This window comes from Mobula hypostoma, chromosome 22 (assembly GCF_963921235.1).
Source record: "Mobula hypostoma chromosome 22, sMobHyp1.1, whole genome shotgun sequence".
NCBI lineage: Eukaryota > Metazoa > Chordata > Chondrichthyes > Myliobatiformes > Myliobatidae > Mobula > Mobula hypostoma.
In genome coordinates this window covers 25523187-25543365 of record NC_086118.1, presented here as the reverse complement: position 1 = coordinate 25543365, position 20179 = coordinate 25523187, and the positions used below count along the sequence as shown (strand labels likewise).

Genomic DNA, 20179 nt, shown 5'->3' with positions numbered 1-20179 from the left:
GATAAACTTGGATTCATCCAATCTTTGCCATATTTGGAGCTTTATATTACAAAAAAGATTTGTTTGCTCAAATATTTGAGGCTGAAATGCTGTTTCTAGAATAATTGATCCAAGATCTTTAGAAGTGTGAAATGCTAGGAACTTTGTAGCCAAAGTTTGAAATATTTAATCCAAAGCAGGGCATCTGCAAATTATTTTCATGTTATCAGACTGTGCTGTGATTCTCAATGTGTTTTTTTTCGTAAACAGGGATATTGTTGGAGCTTTAGAAAAGGAAAGACCCATGTTTCCAGCCATGTTCTCTTCTATATAAAAAATATATAGAGCAAATGGCTGATCATCTGATGGAATTGGTAAAATTACCTAAGAATTTATCAAATATTAAATTATACATGGGAGGGGGAGAATTTGAATGACCAGTAACAGTTAATGCATTTTCAGTTATTGAAACTAAATTCTAAAAAGTTTATTACCCTTGGCCTAAAAAAAATTGAAGTGCTGACAGAAACATTTGAGGGCAGATAAGTAAAATGCAGATAAGTAAATAATTACACAACAGACATGATTCTCCCTGTTGACATTTCCAGTTAAGCATCAGTTGTGGCTTCCAGAGACATTCTCCCTAGAGACTGTTTGTTAGGATTGAAGTGCTGACTGGGTTGAGAACACACATCTTGTTTCATGCTGCATTGCAAATCAATGTCCACTCACGACCAGCCAGATACTTCAGTGGCGATCAAGCGGAAGCAGATTATCTAGTTACTTTTCATGTTGTGTATATGTGATCTTCATTCATGCTTCCTGCTAGCGTTGGCTCAGCAGAGAATTTAAGATCTGATCTACATCAGATGTGATCTGTGTATGGGCATCCGTAACCTAACATGACCCAAAAGGACTCAACTGTGTGTGGTAGGTGCCAGAAAACAAATTCAAGTTCTACCAAGAAAACACAAGTCACTGCTGATGCTAGAATCTTCAGTAACAATCTGCTGGAGAAACCCGGTGGGTTGAGCAGCATCTATGTGGGGAAAGGAATTGTCGACATGTTGGGTCGAAACCCTGCATCAACCTTAAAATGTGCGCACATGCAGGCGCAGGTGCCTACAGTGACAGTCAGCAGAAAAAAAGTTTCCAGTTGCATATACAGTTGCAAGAAAGTTCGTCAACCCTTGAGCTTTTATCCGAATCATTAGTTTCAAGTTGGAGATCATAGAAAAGAAATTGTTCTGTTAGGTTTAGGGCAGGGTTGCCATGGTGATGCACTGTTTATGACTATATCTGGCTGATGGATTAGTGAAAATTGCTAAGGAGAAAGAGAAAGACATATTAAAGCTGTGCTTGGATTGTGCTTGGCTGTCGTAGAGAGCTGAAACCAAAAGGAGCATGTTGGAAATGTGCAATAAATCGGGAAGTGTTCGTGAAGATGGGAAAAACCGAACTAACATTAACGATGGGTATCCTTGCAGGAGAGCTGACCAGTTCTGACGTAAATGAACAACGTTGCCTAGTCCTGCAAGCTGCAACATCCGAGGATGGATGGAGTGAGGCAATATTCCCTCTAATTTGTAATGATCAGTGTGCACAAAAATATTGTGCTGTGCAATTTTTTTGTGTCCAGTGACAGCAGCATGTACGCACTGAATAATTTTTTAATAAAAACAGTATAAGTAAGCCAGTTCTAAAATCTGCAGAGAAATCAAGTTCCATGTTGTCAACACCGTCTGAATCAGAAACTGGAAAAGGAAATGTGATTGTCTCCATTGTGAAATATAATTAACATTCTTAGTGACAACTCTTTGGGCACAGTTTAAATTCCTTTGTGCACTAGTAGCAAAAAATGTGTTTTTTGTGCACTCCTCAGAGTGGACATTGGAGTGAGTGTCCTTTGTCGTCTTGAATGTGCCCGACCAGTACCAATCACCACCTGGCTTAAGCTGTTCTGATATTAGACAACTTCGAAATCGCCCACCTTCTCCGTGTCAAATGTAACTTGGCCCAAGCTATTTTTTTTTGCGTGTGGGATGCATGGTATAATCCTTGGGGCTGCTCCCTTGGATATTTCTCGATATATCGATACCTGTATTTGTGATGTTTCCTCAATTCGTGGAACTCAAGTTTCAGTTTTTTCCCCCCACCAATATCAACCCTTGCCTTCACATGATGCATCTGACTTTTCATTCTGGATCACTGTCTGTATCTCCAGGAAGGGCGTTTGACAAAATATTCATTTCAAGTCCACAGGCACCCATCCCTGTTTCAACTTCTTCCTACCATGCAACCTGTAAGGATTCTGCGATCCCAGTTAACCCCCTCTGCATTTGCTGTGATTTGACTTTTCACATGGGTGCTGTTTGGGATGGTGGCCTCCTTGAACTCTGTCCTACCGTCCACCATATATGGTAGATGCACAAAGGTCTGAGGTCCCAATTTCCTGCACTTTTCATCTATCCATTTTCTTGGTCAAAGCAAAGACAGTTTTCCTCTTGTTCCTGCTTTCCATTCCATCAGACACCTCAATGAACCCATCATCAGTTTCTTTCAAAGGAATTCCATGAATATACACAATGCCTTTTAACTTTCTAAATGGCTCACTCCTTTAATCCATAGGACTACATTCCAACTTCAACAACCAGTCCCTTTCTCCCAACACTTTCCAATGCAACCTCTGGACTTTTCATTTGTTTCCCTTTATCTAGCAAATACGTAGTCACTGGCTCTTCTAATCTAGTGTATGGCACTCTTTCCTCATTGCTATATGGATCACCTTTCTGCTTTAGTCTGCAGAAAAAATTTCCAATTACATATACAGTTGCAAGTAAAAGTTCATGAAACCTTTGCAATTACCTGGTTTTCTGAATTAATTACTCATAAAATGTGGTCTCATCTTCATCTAAGTCACAATAATAGACACGCACCATCTGCCTAAACCAATAACACACAAACAATTGTACTTTGCATATCTTTATTGAAAACATTGTTTAATTATCCACAGTCCAGGCTGGGAAAAGTAGGTGAACCCTTGTATTTAATAACTGGTAGAACCTCCTTTAGCAGCAGTAACCTCCATCAAATGATCAGACTTGTACAGCGGTGAGGAGGAATTTTAGACCATTCCTTCATAGAAAACTTTTTCAGTTCTTTAATATATCTGAGATACCTTGCATGAACAGCCCTCTTCAGGTAGTGCACAGTATCTCAATTGGCTTAAGATCTGGACTCTGACTTGGCCATTCTAAAATATAAGTTCTTTTTAAACCATTCTGTTGACTTACTCTTGTCTTTTGGAGCATTGTCTTGTTGCATTATCCAACTTCTATTAAGCCTCAGATGATGGACTGACATTCTCCTGTAAAATGCCATGATACAATTTTGAATTCATTGTTCCCTCAATGATTGCAAACTGTCCAGGCCCTGAGGCAGCAAAGCTGCCCCAAACAATGATGCTGGTGTGCAGTGAGGTTCTGGTGCACAGTGCCCTTTTTCCTTTAAACATAGCGCTGTGAATTTTTGCCAAGAAGTTAACTTTTGTCTTATCTGTCCACAGAACATTGTCCCAAAAGCATTGTGGAACATCCAGGTGGTCTTTTGCAAACTTGAGATGTGCAGTAATGTTTTGTTTGCTATTTTTTTTTTGGAGAGCAGTGGTTTCTTCCGTGATGTTCTTCCATGAGCACCATTCTATAGATCCCTGCAGGTCTGTTGCTGTTACCCTTGGGTTCTTTTCCACCTCTTTCACCACTGCACGTTCGGCTCTTGGTGTGATCTTGGCAGGATGCCCATTCCTAGGGAGGGTAGCAACAGCACTGAGTTTCCTCCATTTGTAGACAATTTCTCTGACTGTGGACTGACGAACACTCAGGTCTTTAGAAATGCTTTTCTAACCTTTTCCAGCTTCATGCATCTCTACAATTCTTCTTGAAAGTTGATTTGATTGAGGCATGGTACATATAAACAGATCTTCTGAAGAGAAGGCTCTGTCAGTAACCTGACATTGAGTCTTTTTATAAGGCAGGGCACCTCTACAACCCACACCTCCAATCTCATCTCATCGATTGGAACACCTGACTCCAAATAGCTTTTGCAGAAGACATTACCCCAGAGGTTCACATACATTTTTGAACCTAGGCTGTAATTGTTTAACTGGTGTACTTGGTATTGATGAGAAGTCAAAGAATTGTTAGAAGATTTGGCCGATGGGGTTGGTCTATTTTGTGACTTAGATGAAGATCAGACCACATTTTATGAGTAATTAATGCAGAAAACCAGCTAAGTGCAAAGGGTTCACACACTTGCAACTGTAGTTCAATTCTCTGCCCCACTTTCATTTATGAATGTGAGGTCTTCATCTTTTTGGGCACATTGCAGCTTGTATTGATAATGATTTTGAGTAACCCATTTTCTAGGTTTGTATTAGAACTGGCCAATTATGATGCACTATTTTCCATCTGAAATATTAATGTTTTTTCTCTCCTAATGTAGCCTGAGCATTTCTAACGTTCTTGTCGTACCAATTCTGTCAGCTGTTACCTGTATGTCACTACTTTACATTGTTTTATTTCTAATACTACTTATTAATACATCATCCAGATGGCTCCATAAATATTAGAATCATCTGGGTAGCTGTTGCCCCTCTTTCACAAGGAAGGTTTACTGTGACAAAACCATTCTACCTGAATGGTTAATTATTTCAAGCGTTGCCAGTGCACATTTGTTCTGTATCTTATTTATTTCTATCATTGTTGAACTGTCCATTCTCTTCTCCCACCTTGTGGATGTTCATTTCCTACCATCCTGTATTTAGTGAAAACAATAATAAGATCCACAGTGGTCAGTGCTGCTACCTTGCAGTTGGAGAAACTTGGGTTTGATTAAGTTTGGGGAGCTTGCATGTTCTCTCCAACTCGAGGGTATTTTGTTTCCTTCCACATGCAAGTTACAGTGACCATTAACCTACCAACGTGCGAGGTTTGGGTTTGTAGGTTAATTAGCTTACTCCTCAGGAAGGGTGATGGGGCAAGTAAGTGGGAAGGAGATAATCATTGATAGGAAGAAAGATTAAAATAATAGGATAAGTCTAGGCTTAGCATGGATGGATATGATGAGCTGAGAGGCTGTTTCTATGCTGTATATATCAATGATTCTAAATGAATAGATTCTTTGTCCTATTTTCCAAAAGATAATTTTTGTACAATGATGTAAAACTGTTTAAAATCCAACAAAATTGGATGTTGCTTCATAAGCCAATTATATGCTACCAGCTGAGTCTCTAAATATAGAAGTGAACCTTCTGTAAGAAAACTTAATTCAATATTCTAACTTTTGCATATTTCAGAAGAGGTTTTAGAAATGCATCTTAGAATTACTGGAATGAATGTTATAAATTTGTATCAAATTTCCATTCTGTAATGCATTAGTACCTATGTAAAGAGTGAGCTGTCATTGTTTAAGACTACTTATTGACAGCTTTCCATTTTAAAACATGAACATCAGAGAGAAAACAGAATTATATGGCCTCTGAGGAGAAAATGCTTGTTCAACAAATACTTCTGGCCTTAACCCTCTAGAGATCTTGCATTTATTGTGCAAGTTTCATTTTATAGCTTAAACAAATTTTGGATATAAACTTGCACTGGGACTGCAAAACAGTGTATGAGAAGTTGGTTTGCAATATACTAGTACATTGTATTAGGGTGTTGACCTTTAGACCTCTATAGGAATGACTGTAGGATCATTACAACCATCCCGGTTAGATACAGTTTGAGATTGCTCATTACTATAAATTAACTTTTAGTTACAGTTGCCTTTCTGGCATCCAACCACTGGTGGTATCCTGTCAGTGGACTAAGAATATATATTTTGTGTTACGATGATGTTTCAACAATTTGTGGGCAACAATGTAAGTTTCATGGGTGTTTAAATAATTTCTTAATGGTATTGACTCAAGTGTAGTGGGTGTTAAAATAGATATGACAACAGCTGTCATATGTTCCCAGTACTCTGAACAATCATATTCTTAGCCAACTATGAGATTTGTCAGAAGGAATTTCAGTACTTGGTCTTGAGAGGAAAGCCAAAATGTTATACTTTTTGCAAATCCTTAGCTGTGTGCTTGTAATCATAACCAGATGGAGTAGAATTGCTTGCGTAAGAACACTTCACCTCTATCTCCAACCAGCATAGTGTACTTTATCTTTGTACTAATACTTTCTCATACTGAAGTCATAAATTAAGACTCGATGATTATCATTATTTCAAAGGTCTGCACTTTTTAACCAGGAAAAACTGAAAGTATTTGAGAAAGGAGAAAGTATTAAAAACACCAAGACTGCTGGAGGTGAATTCCTTAGCTTTCCATGAACCCTAGTACCAGAAAGCAAATTTAGATATTTCAGCTTAGCCTAATGACTCAAATGGTAATGTTAGTGAAGATAATGCCTCAGTGGGGCTGTGACAATTATTGTCATAAAAGGCAATGTTTAATGCAAACTGAATGGAAAGATGTTTTCAAGAATTTCTTAGAATTTGTATTAAATCCTTAAGAGTTTATGGAGATCTGGCATGACATCTAAAACTTTGACAAATATCTGTAAATGTGTAGTGGAGAGCGTAATGATTGGCTGCATCATCGCCTAGTGTTGAAGCACCAAATCCTGCAAACAGTGGTGGATTCAGCCCAGTACATCACAGGTAAAACACTCCCAACGATTTAGCACATCTACATGAAATGCTGTCGGAGAAAAGCAGCATCCATTATCAGAGATCCTCACTACCCAGGCCACACACTTTTCTTGCTGCTGCCGTCAGGCAGAAGGTACAAAAGCCTCAGGACTCAAAAGCACCAGGCAGATGAACAGTTAGTACCCCCCCCCCCCCAGAACTATCAGACTCGTGAACAAAGGGGATAACTACACTCACTTGCCCATCCCACAAGCAATGATTTCACTTTAACTACTACTTATTTCATGTTCTTGTTATGTATTGCTATTTATATTTGCATTTACAGTTTGTTGCCTTCTGCACTTTAGATCTTTCATTGATCATGTTACAGTTACTATTCTGTAGATTTGCTGAGCATGTCTGCAGGAAGATTAATCTCAGGATTGTATATGGTGACAAATATGTACTTTGCCAATAAAATTTACTTTGAACTTTCAGGTTAGAGTAAGCAGATAATTGGCCACCTGACTTCAAAACCCTGGGGTACTCTAAACTTTTTGGCTTGGGTAGACAACAGTTCAGAAAGTACGCATGAAGTGAAAATAGTTTTAAATTTTTGAAAATACCTATCGATAAGCTGAAATGTCTCCCTCCTTGAGTGTGTCGGGATTCTGAGTTATTTGAGAACTTTTTTCTTTTGAGTTGTGCTTAAGTGCATGGCTTATGTAAATATTCAGCCATTTACTGAATTTTGGCTGGATTTCCACTTTTAACTTGAGTGTTTTGATCTCTAGTGAATTTTTTTAAAAAAAATATAGTGCTGGGAAGGATTGTTGAAGAGATGCATTGTTTATCTGCGTTTTTGCTTCAGATTAAAAGAATCATCAGTTTGAGACTGTGGCTTGGGTAACCGCAAAGAAATGCTTTTTGACCTTGTGGGGTAATGTGTAGTAAAACAAACTTTGCCAAAATGTAGCCATAAAATGAGTTGGTTTATACCCAGTTAGTATTCATTCAGCATCTTGTCTTTTGTACTTTAAATTCCTCTCCTCTTCTGCCCTTCCTCCTCTTCCACTTTTCTCTTCTGACTGATTCATGTATTTCTCCCCTCTTGTCTCAAAGCCCCCCCCCCCCCCCCCCGCCGGACAGAGTTTTCTGCTGTACAGCATTCATTAAAATATATTCTTTTAAACATGGTCTTCTGGGAGCCATCAGAGTAGCTCTTGATTTAAGTTTCTCAGAATGAAAACAATCTAGTTCCAAGGCAGCAATGACTTCAATCCTCTACGGACTACAGATCAGTAACAGAAACATGTTCATATGTTGTGCCGATGCTGCTGCCTGCAGTACTCTGTTGAAGAATTTTAGAATGTTATGGGTCACCTAAGAAGTTTAAATTCGAGAAAGAGCAATTTTTAGTAGTATTTTTGAATAAGATTCCATAAACCACCACATCGGTCAAGCCAGTAGTATTGTATCACATTGAATTTGAGTGATACTTTTAATTGTCACCGTTAATGGAATCATGATACAGTTTTTTTTTTAAAAAAGACCCATAACTTAAACTAGGGGAAAGGGTGGGGAGGTAATTTGATAGACTAAACTGGTTTTTGAATTGAGCCTAACCTTTTACCATTGTCTATTTTCTGGCAAAGAATTTCCCAGTTCTGCAGTTTACTCATTCTCTGGGGCACTCACTTTTGTGCATGACCTTGACTTGTTAACTTTTTGGTAATATACAGTACATGTTATCAGGTTTCAGTGAGGTAGTGCAAGTATTTGTCACAGGTGTTTGTTCCTCTTTTTGGCTTTAGTTGAGTATTTGAACTTAGTGATAATTCTGGAATTTTCAGAAATGAACTTATGACTTCAGTAGAATGTGTTTATATACATTTCCTCTCAAGCTTGGTATAAATTCTATTGATTAAAAATAATAAGAAATAACTTTGATAAAATGTTTTTTTTCTTGCAGGGAAAATTCATTCGAATCAATTTTGATGTCACTGGCTATATTGTTGGGGCCAACATTGAGACCTGTATCCTCTTCACTGCTGCCTTTTCGGGAGGGTAGTGGCAATGGAATGCTGTGGGGTTACATAAAATAAAATGTGGTCATGTCTGTATTTGTGTAGGGCATTTTTAACACTTTTTTTACATTAGCATACGATAGTATAACGGATAATATAGAGGGGGTGCAGAGGAGATTTACGAGGATGTTTCCTCGATTGGAGAGCGTGCCTTATGAGAACAGGTTGAGTGAATGTGGCCTTTTCTTGGAGTGATGGAGGATGAGAGGTGTCCTGATAGAGGTGTATAAGATGAGGAGAGGCATTGATCGTGTGGATAGCCAGAGGCTTTTTCCCAGGACTGAAATGGCTAACGAGAGGGCATTGTTTTAAGATGCTTGGAAGTAGGTACAGATTGGATGTCAGAGGTAAGTTTTTGCTGGTGATGGTGGTGGAGGCAGATAGAACAGGGTCTTTTAAGAGACTCAAATAGGTACATGGCACTTAGGAAAGTAGAGGGCTATGCAGTAGGGTAATTCTAGAGCAGGGTAAATGGTCAGCACAACATTGTGGACTGAAGGGCCTGTAATGTGCTGTTCTATGTTCTATTAGCATGCTAAACTGTATTTGACTGTTATGTTATGAGTGGAGAAAATGCTTTAAATATGCTTGCAACATTGGTATACATTCACTTTCAAAGCAGAAGAATTTTTACCCAGCAGCCATTCTTGCTCTTTCTGAAACCCTAAAAACTAAAGAAAAATGAGAAAATGTTACCTAGCTGAAAAAGGCTGTTACATCTTTTGGGCTGAAGTATAATAACGAGGGTTTACATAAAGCCATTTATTATATCCCAGTGGCATATAATGGTCAGATCTATGCACCATTGATTAAGAAAGATGTAGTGTCACCAGACATTGCGGAGATGGCTTAAATAATGGAGTGTGAGAAGTCTGCAATGTGGAGAATATTGACTGACTTTTTTTTTAAACTACAAAGAAGGCTAAAGAAATGCGATCAAAATTGGTTTGGAAGTAAAATTGAAATGGTTTCCATGGGCAGATGGGTTGAAAGCCACATGATGCTAATTTAAGGGTAACTCTAAAAAGGAGTAAAAGAGGAAATGAGAGGAAAATTGTATGCAGCAAATTATGTTGTGGAATTCATTGTTGCAAAGATTGTTGGAGCAGATTTAAAAAATGTTTTAAATACAATTTGAGTTCTTCTTGCTCTAATTAAATCCTTTAATAAAATTGACCTGTGGAATTCCATTTAAATGAAAGATTCTACTTTGTGCTTCAAGTTTGAGTGGAATAAGTGGTTAAATATCAATTTCAATTATGTTCATTACATGTTAAATGCTCATTTTGGCTTAACAGGTTTTCATTGATAGGCAATTGTGGTCTGGCTTTTCACATGGCATATTAAAACATTCTGTTTAGCTGTTCAAAATAGGTTATGAAATAGTGAAATATAATTGTTCAAGTAAAGGACCTGGTAATTTTTACCTTCTAAACTCAGTCAGACTGGTCTATTAATTTCAACTTTGTTTACCTGTGGTAGGCAATTTGTAATTGCAAGTAGTCACTCACTGGTTTGATAAACCTTTGATCTGTTGAGCCCAAATTCCTGATTTCTTGTGAAGCTCTTAAACCACCTGCACAAAAATCAACCTTGGATATCAGTTTGATTTTGTTAACTAACCTATAAATACACATTTTTATGTAAACAGGTGTCCTCTATAATACATTCAGAACTCTTTTGACAAAGTTTGTTAATTAGGGTTTTGTCCACATCGTGATGTAGATTGCTGCAGATATTTCCGCATTTTGATTGAAGTAACGGATCATGTTTTCGTTATCGCAATTCATCCAATGATTAGACTTGACTTTGACAAGATCTTCTGGAAAAATCCCGTGCAATACGCCAAGCAAAGGAAGAACGAACATTCCACATTTTCTATCAGCTTCTTTGTGGAGCGGGAGAACATCTTAAATGTAAGTCAGTTCTGTTACAAACTGAGTGTATTCTGTACCCTCTCCCCAGCCAACACCACCCCCCCCCCCCCCCCCCCCCGCCGGCCATCAATCCATCTCTACCTGTCTGTGTCTGGCTTCAATGTTTTCCCACTAGTCAAAGCTGGCTACATCAGAGCTTGGGTACAGAAGAGTACCTTGTGATGGGTTAGAAAATCAAGGGCAGGCATGGTTCAGGAACGTTAATCAACATTTCTTTCCGAACGTTATTGGCAGTGAGACATCTGGGATTGATTTTTGACTTGATTTTAAGGGTTTGTTCTCAGAAGTGGTTGCAAAATACACAAGTTGGAAAGTTTACATGTTAAAATTAGATGTTATCCATTATTGATATGCACAAAATTTTCTGAACAATATGGAAAGCATCACTGCTTAATTTTTATGATGCAAATACTTTGGCTGCTTTGAGAGAACTGGAATGCTTTAGTGTTGACCTATTGCATAAAGTTAAGTAAATATGATTTTGCAATGTTTTGTCACTTAAATTCATATTCTATTAGAATTTATGGGTGTTGCAGAATGATTTGTATCTACCATTTCCTTCATGTTTATTTTTATTTCTTCTAATTGCTTAAGACATTAAACACTAACCATATAGACTAAGTTTAATCCTGTGTCAGTGCTGTTGGCTCCTGTTGGCCTTAATCTCCTAACTAGTTAAGAGGACCCTATAGCACACAGTGAAGTTCTGTAAGACTTGATTTTCAATGGTTTGAATGTTAGTGTCGGGACAAAGGTAATTGTTAATGGTACCCAGATTGATGAAGTTAAAAGTATCTGTGCATGGTCAAAGAGTGGTGAATGGAATTTGATCTGGTAAAATAAGGTCTTGTATTTGGGAAGGGCATACAAGGTGAGGGATGCTACAGAAAATGGTGGAATTGTGAAGTTCAGATGAACAGATCCTGGAGTGCATCTTCAAAGATGTGTGAAGATAGCAAGCCAAGTATTGCTCCATTGGCTGAGATGCAGAATGTCAAAACAAGGAATCTGCAAAGAGGGCTTGACCACAGCTAGATTACCTGGCTCGTGGTGTCGTGGCAACCACACCGGACTTCGAAGTGAGAGATCCCAGGTTTGAATTAGGCCGGCTCTTTGCATGCTTTCCATTGGTGCTAGGTTGAGCATGAACTGGCAACTGGGCCTTGTAAAACTCAGACACAAATGTTAAAGAAATGGCAGGGCTGTTGCCGATGCTGCATGTGGTGCAGAAAGGAACAACAACATAGCTGGAGTAAAGTGTTCTGGCTGCTGTAGCAGAGGATTGATGTGAATCACAGTAAAGAGGGAGCAGAAGAAATCTGAGCATGTGGCAAAGCTGAAGAATTTTAGTAATGATCATTTGCCTATACTGAGGTTCTTTCCTTATAGATGACTGATAATGGGTATATGAAATTGAGATCTAGACAGGAAGGACCCATTTTTCTTTTGGGGGTGTTAATAATCAGGGCTTGTGGGTTTATGTTAACTTGATACAATTGAGGGGGGAAAATAGACTGAGAGGTTGTGGTAAGGGCAGGTATCTAGAACTTGCTGCTCAGAAGCACTTTCAAACTGTCACCATGCTTCAAAGTACCTTGTTGAGGCTTTGAAGAGCTGAGGTTAGGAATGAGAATTGGCATTAACCTCTATTTCTGATGTTTTTAATACAATTTAAATTGGATTCTTGAATGGTCTCATTTTAATTCTGCAAACCTCTTCTATGTTTTGGTAATAGTTTCCTTTCCTCTGATCTCTACTGCTCAAATGTCTACATGGATTTAACAGGTTGAGGTTCAAATCTGGTTTCCACTGCCAAAAAAAAAAGTTTATTAATCTGTTAGTATAAAACGACTGAATATTTAGAATCTTAAACCAGCCCATCATTACTTGAGAGGTCATTGTAAAATGTGAGATGGTTGGAGAGTTGGGGAGACTTGTGTTTGAGGCAAACTTGTTTAAATTGTCAACCTGAAATGTATATTATGGAATTCTTCCCATTTTTAAATAAATTATTCCCCATTCAAAAATAAATTTTGCTGGGAGAATCCTGCCCTTTCTACATTACACTGTCTTAATTTGCAAGTAATTATTACTATGAAATATTGGAAGTTTTAAAAAAAAAAATGTACTTTTATATTCAGCTGATCTGCTCCTCGAAGGATTCAATAACTACCGGTTCCTATCCAATGGGTATGTTCCCATCCCTGGGCAGCAAGAGAAGGACAACTTCCAAGAAACCATGGAGGCAATGCACATCATGGGTTTCTCCCATGAAGAAATCATGTGTAAGATGCTGCTGGCTACATTTATAACCAGTCCCTGTGCAAGTGCTTAAAGTTTTTTGTTAAACTATTCTATGGGTAGCTGTGTGGTGAGAAAACAATGAAGGCTGATTTTTAAATGATTTTTGAGAAATGAGAATTTAAACGGGACAACATTGTCTGGTGGCTGGTTAACAAATAGAGAGTAATTAATAATAGAACCTGGTGAGGTTACGCTTAAAATAGTTTTTGGTTCATGTCAGAAATTACAAGTTTTATGTATAAATGGTTCAGTAACAAATGTAAATGGCAAACTCCCTGGGAATTTTAATTTCACCTTTACTTGAACTGCCCGCAAACAGCACAACTAATGGAAAACACTGCTGTAGATTTTAATAACATTTTCGTCTTGTGGACTTCAACATTTGCTGATATCAGATACGTAAAATGGGAGAGAAGAAATAGACATGCTTTGTGCACTAGTTGTAGTGCATATGGAAGATCTTAAATGTAAAGATTAACGTCAATGTATTAACATTTGTTAGGCATATTGTGCTCTGGATTTATCATCTGGGAGAAATGTTTTGCTTATAAATTAAATGATGTTGAGATGCAATTAGTATAAATGCAGCCTCAGAAAAATCCATTCCATTTCTCTTCTCTCAATACCTCATTATTTTCCTGGCTTAGTGATCTCGTGTAGAAAGATGTTTCTGGTACCTTGTACATTAAGAATCAAGCAGTTAGGAAAACCGGTTAGGAACGGGATTCTTTTTCCCCTGCAAGCTAAATAGATTTGAAATCAATAGTTTGATTTTTAAAATGCAGGAGTTTTTTTTCATGAATCAATTGACAAAAATTTTTATAAAAACAGACAATTTATCAAGAAAAAGCTAGAAAGATTTGGCAAGCCAGTAGCATTGACCTAAAATGTTTACATATTGGCTGACATGAGTGTTCCAAATTTGCTTTTATTTCAGATTTTGTCTTACTTTGTTAGTTATCCCTGCAATCTAGTTTCTGTACTTCATGGGAAAATAATACTAATTTGTGTTCACACTTGCCCCAAACTTGCAGTGTAATATGGGAGTTGTGGCTAAAAAATAAAGATGAAAAGGAATTGCTATGGAAAGCAAACAGCAGATTATTAATTCCTTCAATACAATAATGCAGTACGTGATTGAATGAAATAGTCTAACTCTTAGTGTAGCTTTAGCTCTAGCCATTTCAATGTATGAGCAATCATTATAGGTAGATATAATTGGAGACAAACTAAAAAGATGAAAAAATGCAGTTCAGGTGCACTATTTTCTCCTTTTACTAACCAAGCTCGTAACAGTATTGTGTCCAAGATTATATTGTGTTAAAGTTTGTTCTGTGTATTTCAGCACCTCAGTAAGAAAGTATCAACATCAAACAATACTACTGGATGGGCAAGCTTGCTTACCTGGCATGAACTGTGGTAGAATTTGCCAAGTCTACCTCCCAGATGAATATATATTCACTCTTAAGAATATTCAAATATTTGACATTTGGATTCCTTCCATTCTTTTTACTTGTAGTTTCCGATGTTTGTGTAGCCAGTGTTGCATGTCTATTATTTTGGATGGCTAGACATTTTGAGCCTGTGGTGACCCAAATCTTGAGTGTTAAAAACTAGAATATGTTGTGCCCCTGCAGGCATGGCTTGTAAAACTGTACATTCCCAATAGACTACCCAGAGCACCCCACAACTAGCAGCAGTGCTGTTGATGTAAATGAATACAATAGAACAGTATGGAAAGCACTGACTGGCAATGTAAAGAGTAAAAGTACTTTGAACGGTTTAATCTTGTAAATTTCTTTTACTGTACCTAAATTTTATTTTGTTACAAGTATTCAATTAGCAAGGGCACCATTTCTTTTGAGGGAGTGGTACTATTTAAAGTTGCATTCCTAGTCAGACTATTGCATTAAGTGCCCAGTGCTTTTAACTTTTTGTAAAGAATGTAAACATTTTGTCTAGCATCTGAACAAGAAGAAAATGCTTTTGGTTTGTCTAATATTCAAAGTTCGTTCAAATTCTGTACAAATCTAATGTTGCTCCTGCCATCTCAGTACACTGCCTCACATATATCACAAGATTTTTTTTCTTTATTAAAGTGGTTATGATTGGTTGGAATGATAGATTTGAGGGTAAGATGCTAATATGTAACAAGAAAAATCTGGAGATTACACAATGTCATTATTTAAATTAACTACAAATTGCTATACTTTGTTGGATGGTTGATTAAATTGTGTGTTACATAAAATTCCATGATAATTGTTTTTATTGTCACAGCAATGCTGAAAGTGGCCTCTTCAGTACTGCAGTTTGGAAGTATTGTGTTTAAGAAGGAAAGAAACACAGACCAAGCATCAATGCCAGACAACACTGGTAGGTTATATCTGTTCATCAAGATTGTTAACATTAATTCCAACATATGGGCATTAAGCTATTTGCCATTTTTTGCAATGCAGGTAAAAATTTCCTCATGGGTCCAAAGGTATCTTGGTAAGAACCATTACTGTGGCTGCCCTGTGCTTTCTGTAAGCTCTTCACATTGTAGCCTTGGTCAAATTTCATCCACTAGCCAAAAGCTGCTAAAACTATTTGAAGTTCTATACCACCACATTGGCTGAATTAAATGTCACATCAGTGTAGAGATCCAACCAAAAGCTTCAGTTCTCCATTGCTGGAAGAAAATTGCTCCAAATTACTGGACAAAATTTTCAATCAAATTCAAATACATTCTTCAGATTTGAAGAGCAATAGCAGACAGCATCACTGAGCAATTTTTCCCTTTATATTTGTAAAAAGAAATAGAAAGAAAATTGGTTTTTGAATTTTAAGGACTTTGGTTAGACCACTTCTGCTTTAAGGTTATGGTCTCCTAGTTATAAAAACCACTGAAAAAATGAATTTTTGGAAAATAGTCAAAGCAAAAACCTCGAAGCACATGATAAAGCTGCCTTTAGGAAAAATAACATCTGAGCGCTTGATATTTTGAAAATCCTGATAAGCTAGGTAAGATAGACATTGACATTTGAAACCTCCAAATAAAGGCCTTAAATGAAATGCCCTGGTGAATCCATACAAATCTCTGTATCCAAGAAAGGGCTGAAATGTGGATCGGACCACAAGATTAGAGGTAAATTTAAGGGCAAGAGTAGATGTGTCAAGGTGAAAGGAATGGAAGGATATGTTGATGGAGTTATGAATGTGGGATGACTTCCAGACATAAACTGACGTAATGTGCAATCTAAATCATGGCATCTTTCGGTTAAGTTCTGTGGTGTTACACTGGTCATCGTTGCATACAGCTTTGTAGCACTGGAAATTATCATTCACCCGCAATGTCTCCAAAAATCATCTTTGCCTGTATGTCTACATGTCCTGTTTCCTTTGTTTGTCAGAAATGCATTGAAGTAGAGATCACCACACCTTTTAAACTGAACAATATTCCATGGTTTAATCACTTCCTCCATGAAAGAATTTTGCCAAAGCACACCTTGCTTTTTTGCTCACGCATATACACGATATACTTAGCTGGGTATCAGAAGGCAACTGCTGCTAGTATGATAGTTTACACCTAAAAGGAGCAGAATATCAAGTTGGGTTGGGGGATGGGGTGAAAATAGCAGAGTATGTGCATAATTGTATTTCTATTCTATTCCAAATTTTGATGGCTTCAGGTCTCCATTGAAGGTTAATCAACAAACTGGCCTGTTATTTTGTTTCATGCTAGTCTCCAGTTTGGAGTATTTTTACTTTCAGTAGTTTGCCTTCCATATTCAAAGCTAAAAATCAAAGGGAGGTTTTGTCCTTAATTACCAAGTCATTCTTCATAATGATAGTGTACATAGGAAAACTTTGCCGGCATGCCTGATGAAAGGGAATTTATATTTGGACTTGAATGGAATATTATGAAATCACTTATTTCAAGTACATTATAGATTAATGAATATCCTCTTAAGCTGCTCAGAAACTCTGTCACCTGCTGGGAATGAATGTAATGGAATTCACTCGTGCTATACTCACACCACGCATCAAAGTTGGCCGAGACTACGTTCAGAAAGCACAGACCAAAGAGCAGGTACGGTTGAGGCTTGTAGAGATGCAAATGAATTGAAGCTGCTGCTTTATTTGATTTTTTTTTTTAAGAAAGAATGTTTTTGATTCAAGGCTGACTTTGCAATTGAAGCATTAGCAAAGGCTACTTATGAACGCCTCTTTCGTTGGCTTGTTCATCGCATCAACAAAGCTTTGGATAGAACAAAACGACAGGGAGCTTCTTTCATTGGCATTTTGGATATTGCTGGTTTTGAAATCTTTGAAGTAAGTCCATTTTGACTTCCTAAAATCCTATCCCTTGTTTCCCAATAGTGTCATAATGTAAAAGACTCGACTAGTTTTCAGATAGACATGTACTCAATAGTATTTTAGTTAGCTTGGTTCTGAGCTTGACTGGGTGGCGAGGAAAATGATATTGGGACATAATGCTGGAACTGTAAGTTTCAATACCTTCCCAGGATTAGGCTGTGATAACCTTTGAAGGGACTGAGTTTGAGGTGGGAGCAGAAGTAGGAATGAAAGTAAAAAAAGAGAACTTGGTGACAATTAAATCTTTTGCAAAGGATTTGGGAACACCTGTCCAGTTGCATCCTTGCAAAATTCAGTTCCCCCTTTAATCTTCTAACTAGTGAATCAATAAGGTCCCCAGTGAACGAAATCATGTTGGAATGCTCCGGAAGACCTCACTTTTGATATCTGCATTTAAAACTGGTACAAGCAGCTTCTTGGAGGAAATGAAGAAACTTTTGATTTTTCTGCAATAGAAAGCAGCGGCTGCTCCCAATTTCTTGGGGTGATTCTGATCTGGGGTTGTGAATCGTGAATATTTGGAAGGATATTGGAAAGATGATTAGAGGTGAAACAATGATACTGATTGATAAAATAGGTTGGGTTTGATGCTAGGTGAGTGCAGGACCTTCCTGATTTTTTTATTTTTTTGTGTGTGTTATATTCGGGCTCAATAGACTATTTGAACAAAACCTGAAACTATTTTTATTGCAGCTTAACTCATTTGAGCAGTTGTGCATCAACTACACCAATGAAAAATTGCAACAGCTGTTTAATCACACCATGTTTATCCTGGAGCAAGAGGAATACCAGCGAGAGGGCATCGAGTGGAATTTCATTGACTTTGGTCTGGATCTTCAGCCTTGCATTGACCTCATTGAAAGACCTGTAAGGATAAGAATTCTGCACATTGATTAGTTTCATAATTACTGCTCAAGGAATTAATAACTTTGCAAATTCTCCTGTACTTGGAATAAATTGGCGACGTAATAGCAGATAAAGGCAGGTTATGAGGACATCACTAACGGTAGGGAGAAAAGTAATAGAAGTTCCAAATAGTAGAAGCTGGAAATAGACAAAAGGTCAGGGACAAGGTCATATCATTTGGAATTTGCCCCATGCCCTTTCAAAACTTGCAAATGGACTCTTTTCACATATTACTAAATATTCAGGACTTCAAACTAGTGTATACCCTTTAGCCAAACAAAACGTCACAAGATTGTCCTTGTCTGAGTCACTCCAGTGGAGAAGCAATTTCCAGACACCATTATCTGCAAATACTTAAAGGACATCAAAATGTTTTTTTTAAATAGAAGTCCAATCTATGGTTGCTGTGTACACATCTATTGATGCTTCTGGACTCATCTTCAGGGATGTTCCTAGAATCATTGGGTGTTTCGGGTCTTTCAACATCATACAGCCTCCTCCAGGTGATCCAGCCGGTGCTGATCAGACCCCAGCTTGTGTCCAGATGGCTAGCTACTTATGACTCCATGGCTCCCCTCTTTTGAGCCACAATTTTAAACATTCCTAATAACATTCTGTAAAGAAAATGTTTTGAAGGATATCGAACCAACTTCAATCTGTTAAGTATTTACTTGTTTTGCTAGGCAAATCCTCCTGGTGTGTTAGCTCTGTTGGATGAGGAATGCTGGTTTCCTAAGGCTACTGATAAGACGTTTGTGGAAAAATTAAGCCAAGAACAAGGTACTCATTCTAAGTTCCAAAAGCCAAGACAACTCAAAGATAAAGCTGACTTCTGCATTATTCATTATGCCGGCAAGGTATGTCTACTGAATGGAATGCTAAATATTGACAATAGGTTGTATTGTCTGTTTGCAATTTTAATTGAAAACCATAAATGGTCACTTGGGTCAGACAAATGCTACAAGCTGCTTTATATAGGTATGATTTTAGGATTATGACTTCACTGGATTGTAAGCTTATTGGAAGAGGTGCCAACTTGTTTAAATATAATTTCTTGCCATGCCTTGGCATAATAGATATTTTTTAAGCATTAATCATGCCCCAAAATGAACAATATTATCTGGCTTTGCCTTGGGTAGGAAGCTTGCCCTGTGTTCATTCTTTCTTTCTAGACCCAGTGTAACAGTTGCATAAAAATACTTCCTTTGCAACCTTGGACATGCATCCCTTAAAAGGAGTTGTTTTTCACTTTGTTAGTGGATCTGTGGATCACTCTTAATTTTAGCAACTTTTTTTTTCCCTGCTCAAGGGCTTTGACCTGGTTGACTTTACTTCCCAGTCCTAATTACTCTGGATTAATTAAGATGCCTACTGAAACAACCATTCTGAAAGTAATTGAAAGGGAATTGTATTATGGGCCTGGAGAGACCATGTGTAAGGAGGATCAAATGTACTGATGATGTTTGTGAACAAAATGGGTTCAGCTGTGTGGGGTTTAATCAGAATTTTTTCTAAGGTAAAGCAATTACAGATATTCTTTCAAGGTGCTCTGAAATGCAGCATTTTCCAGAAAGCTGTGGAAACGGCGTACAAGGAAGCAAAAATTAGTGGGAAAAATGAGGACCTTTAAAAACTTACAGAAAGAAACTAAGGTCATTAGGAAAGAAAAGATGAATTATGAAAGGAAGTTGGCGATTAACATAAAAAAGGATACTGAGTTTTTTAAATATATGAAGAGTAAAAGAGTGACAAGGGTAGATATGGGACCGATTGAAAATGATGCTGGAGTAATTATAATGGATAACAGAGATGGCGGAGGAACTGAATGAGTATTTTGCATCAGTCTTCACAGTGGAAGACATGAGCAATATACCTGATAGCCAGAGGTATCAGGGAATAGAATTAGGTACAGTCAAGATAACTAGAGAG

General features: G+C 37.6%; 1 protein-coding gene across 9 annotated transcripts in view; it reads left to right on the top strand.

Annotated features, from left to right (window-relative positions):
* The window catches only part of LOC134360227 (myosin-10), a 168274-nt gene that overhangs the window by 92454 nt on the left and 55641 nt on the right, over positions 1–20179 (top strand). For all 9 annotated transcript variants that reach the window (XM_063074315.1, XM_063074314.1, XM_063074313.1 and 6 more), the window contains 8 exons: positions 8630–8693; positions 10562–10660; positions 12823–12966; positions 15263–15358; positions 16939–17057; positions 17147–17299; positions 18038–18211; positions 18934–19107. In XM_063074315.1, coding sequence (XP_062930385.1) covers positions 8630–8693; positions 10562–10660; positions 12823–12966; positions 15263–15358; positions 16939–17057; positions 17147–17299; positions 18038–18211; positions 18934–19107 — 1023 coding nt within the window. The remainder of the gene's footprint in view (positions 1–8629; positions 8694–10561; positions 10661–12822; positions 12967–15262; positions 15359–16938; positions 17058–17146; positions 17300–18037; positions 18212–18933; positions 19108–20179) is intronic.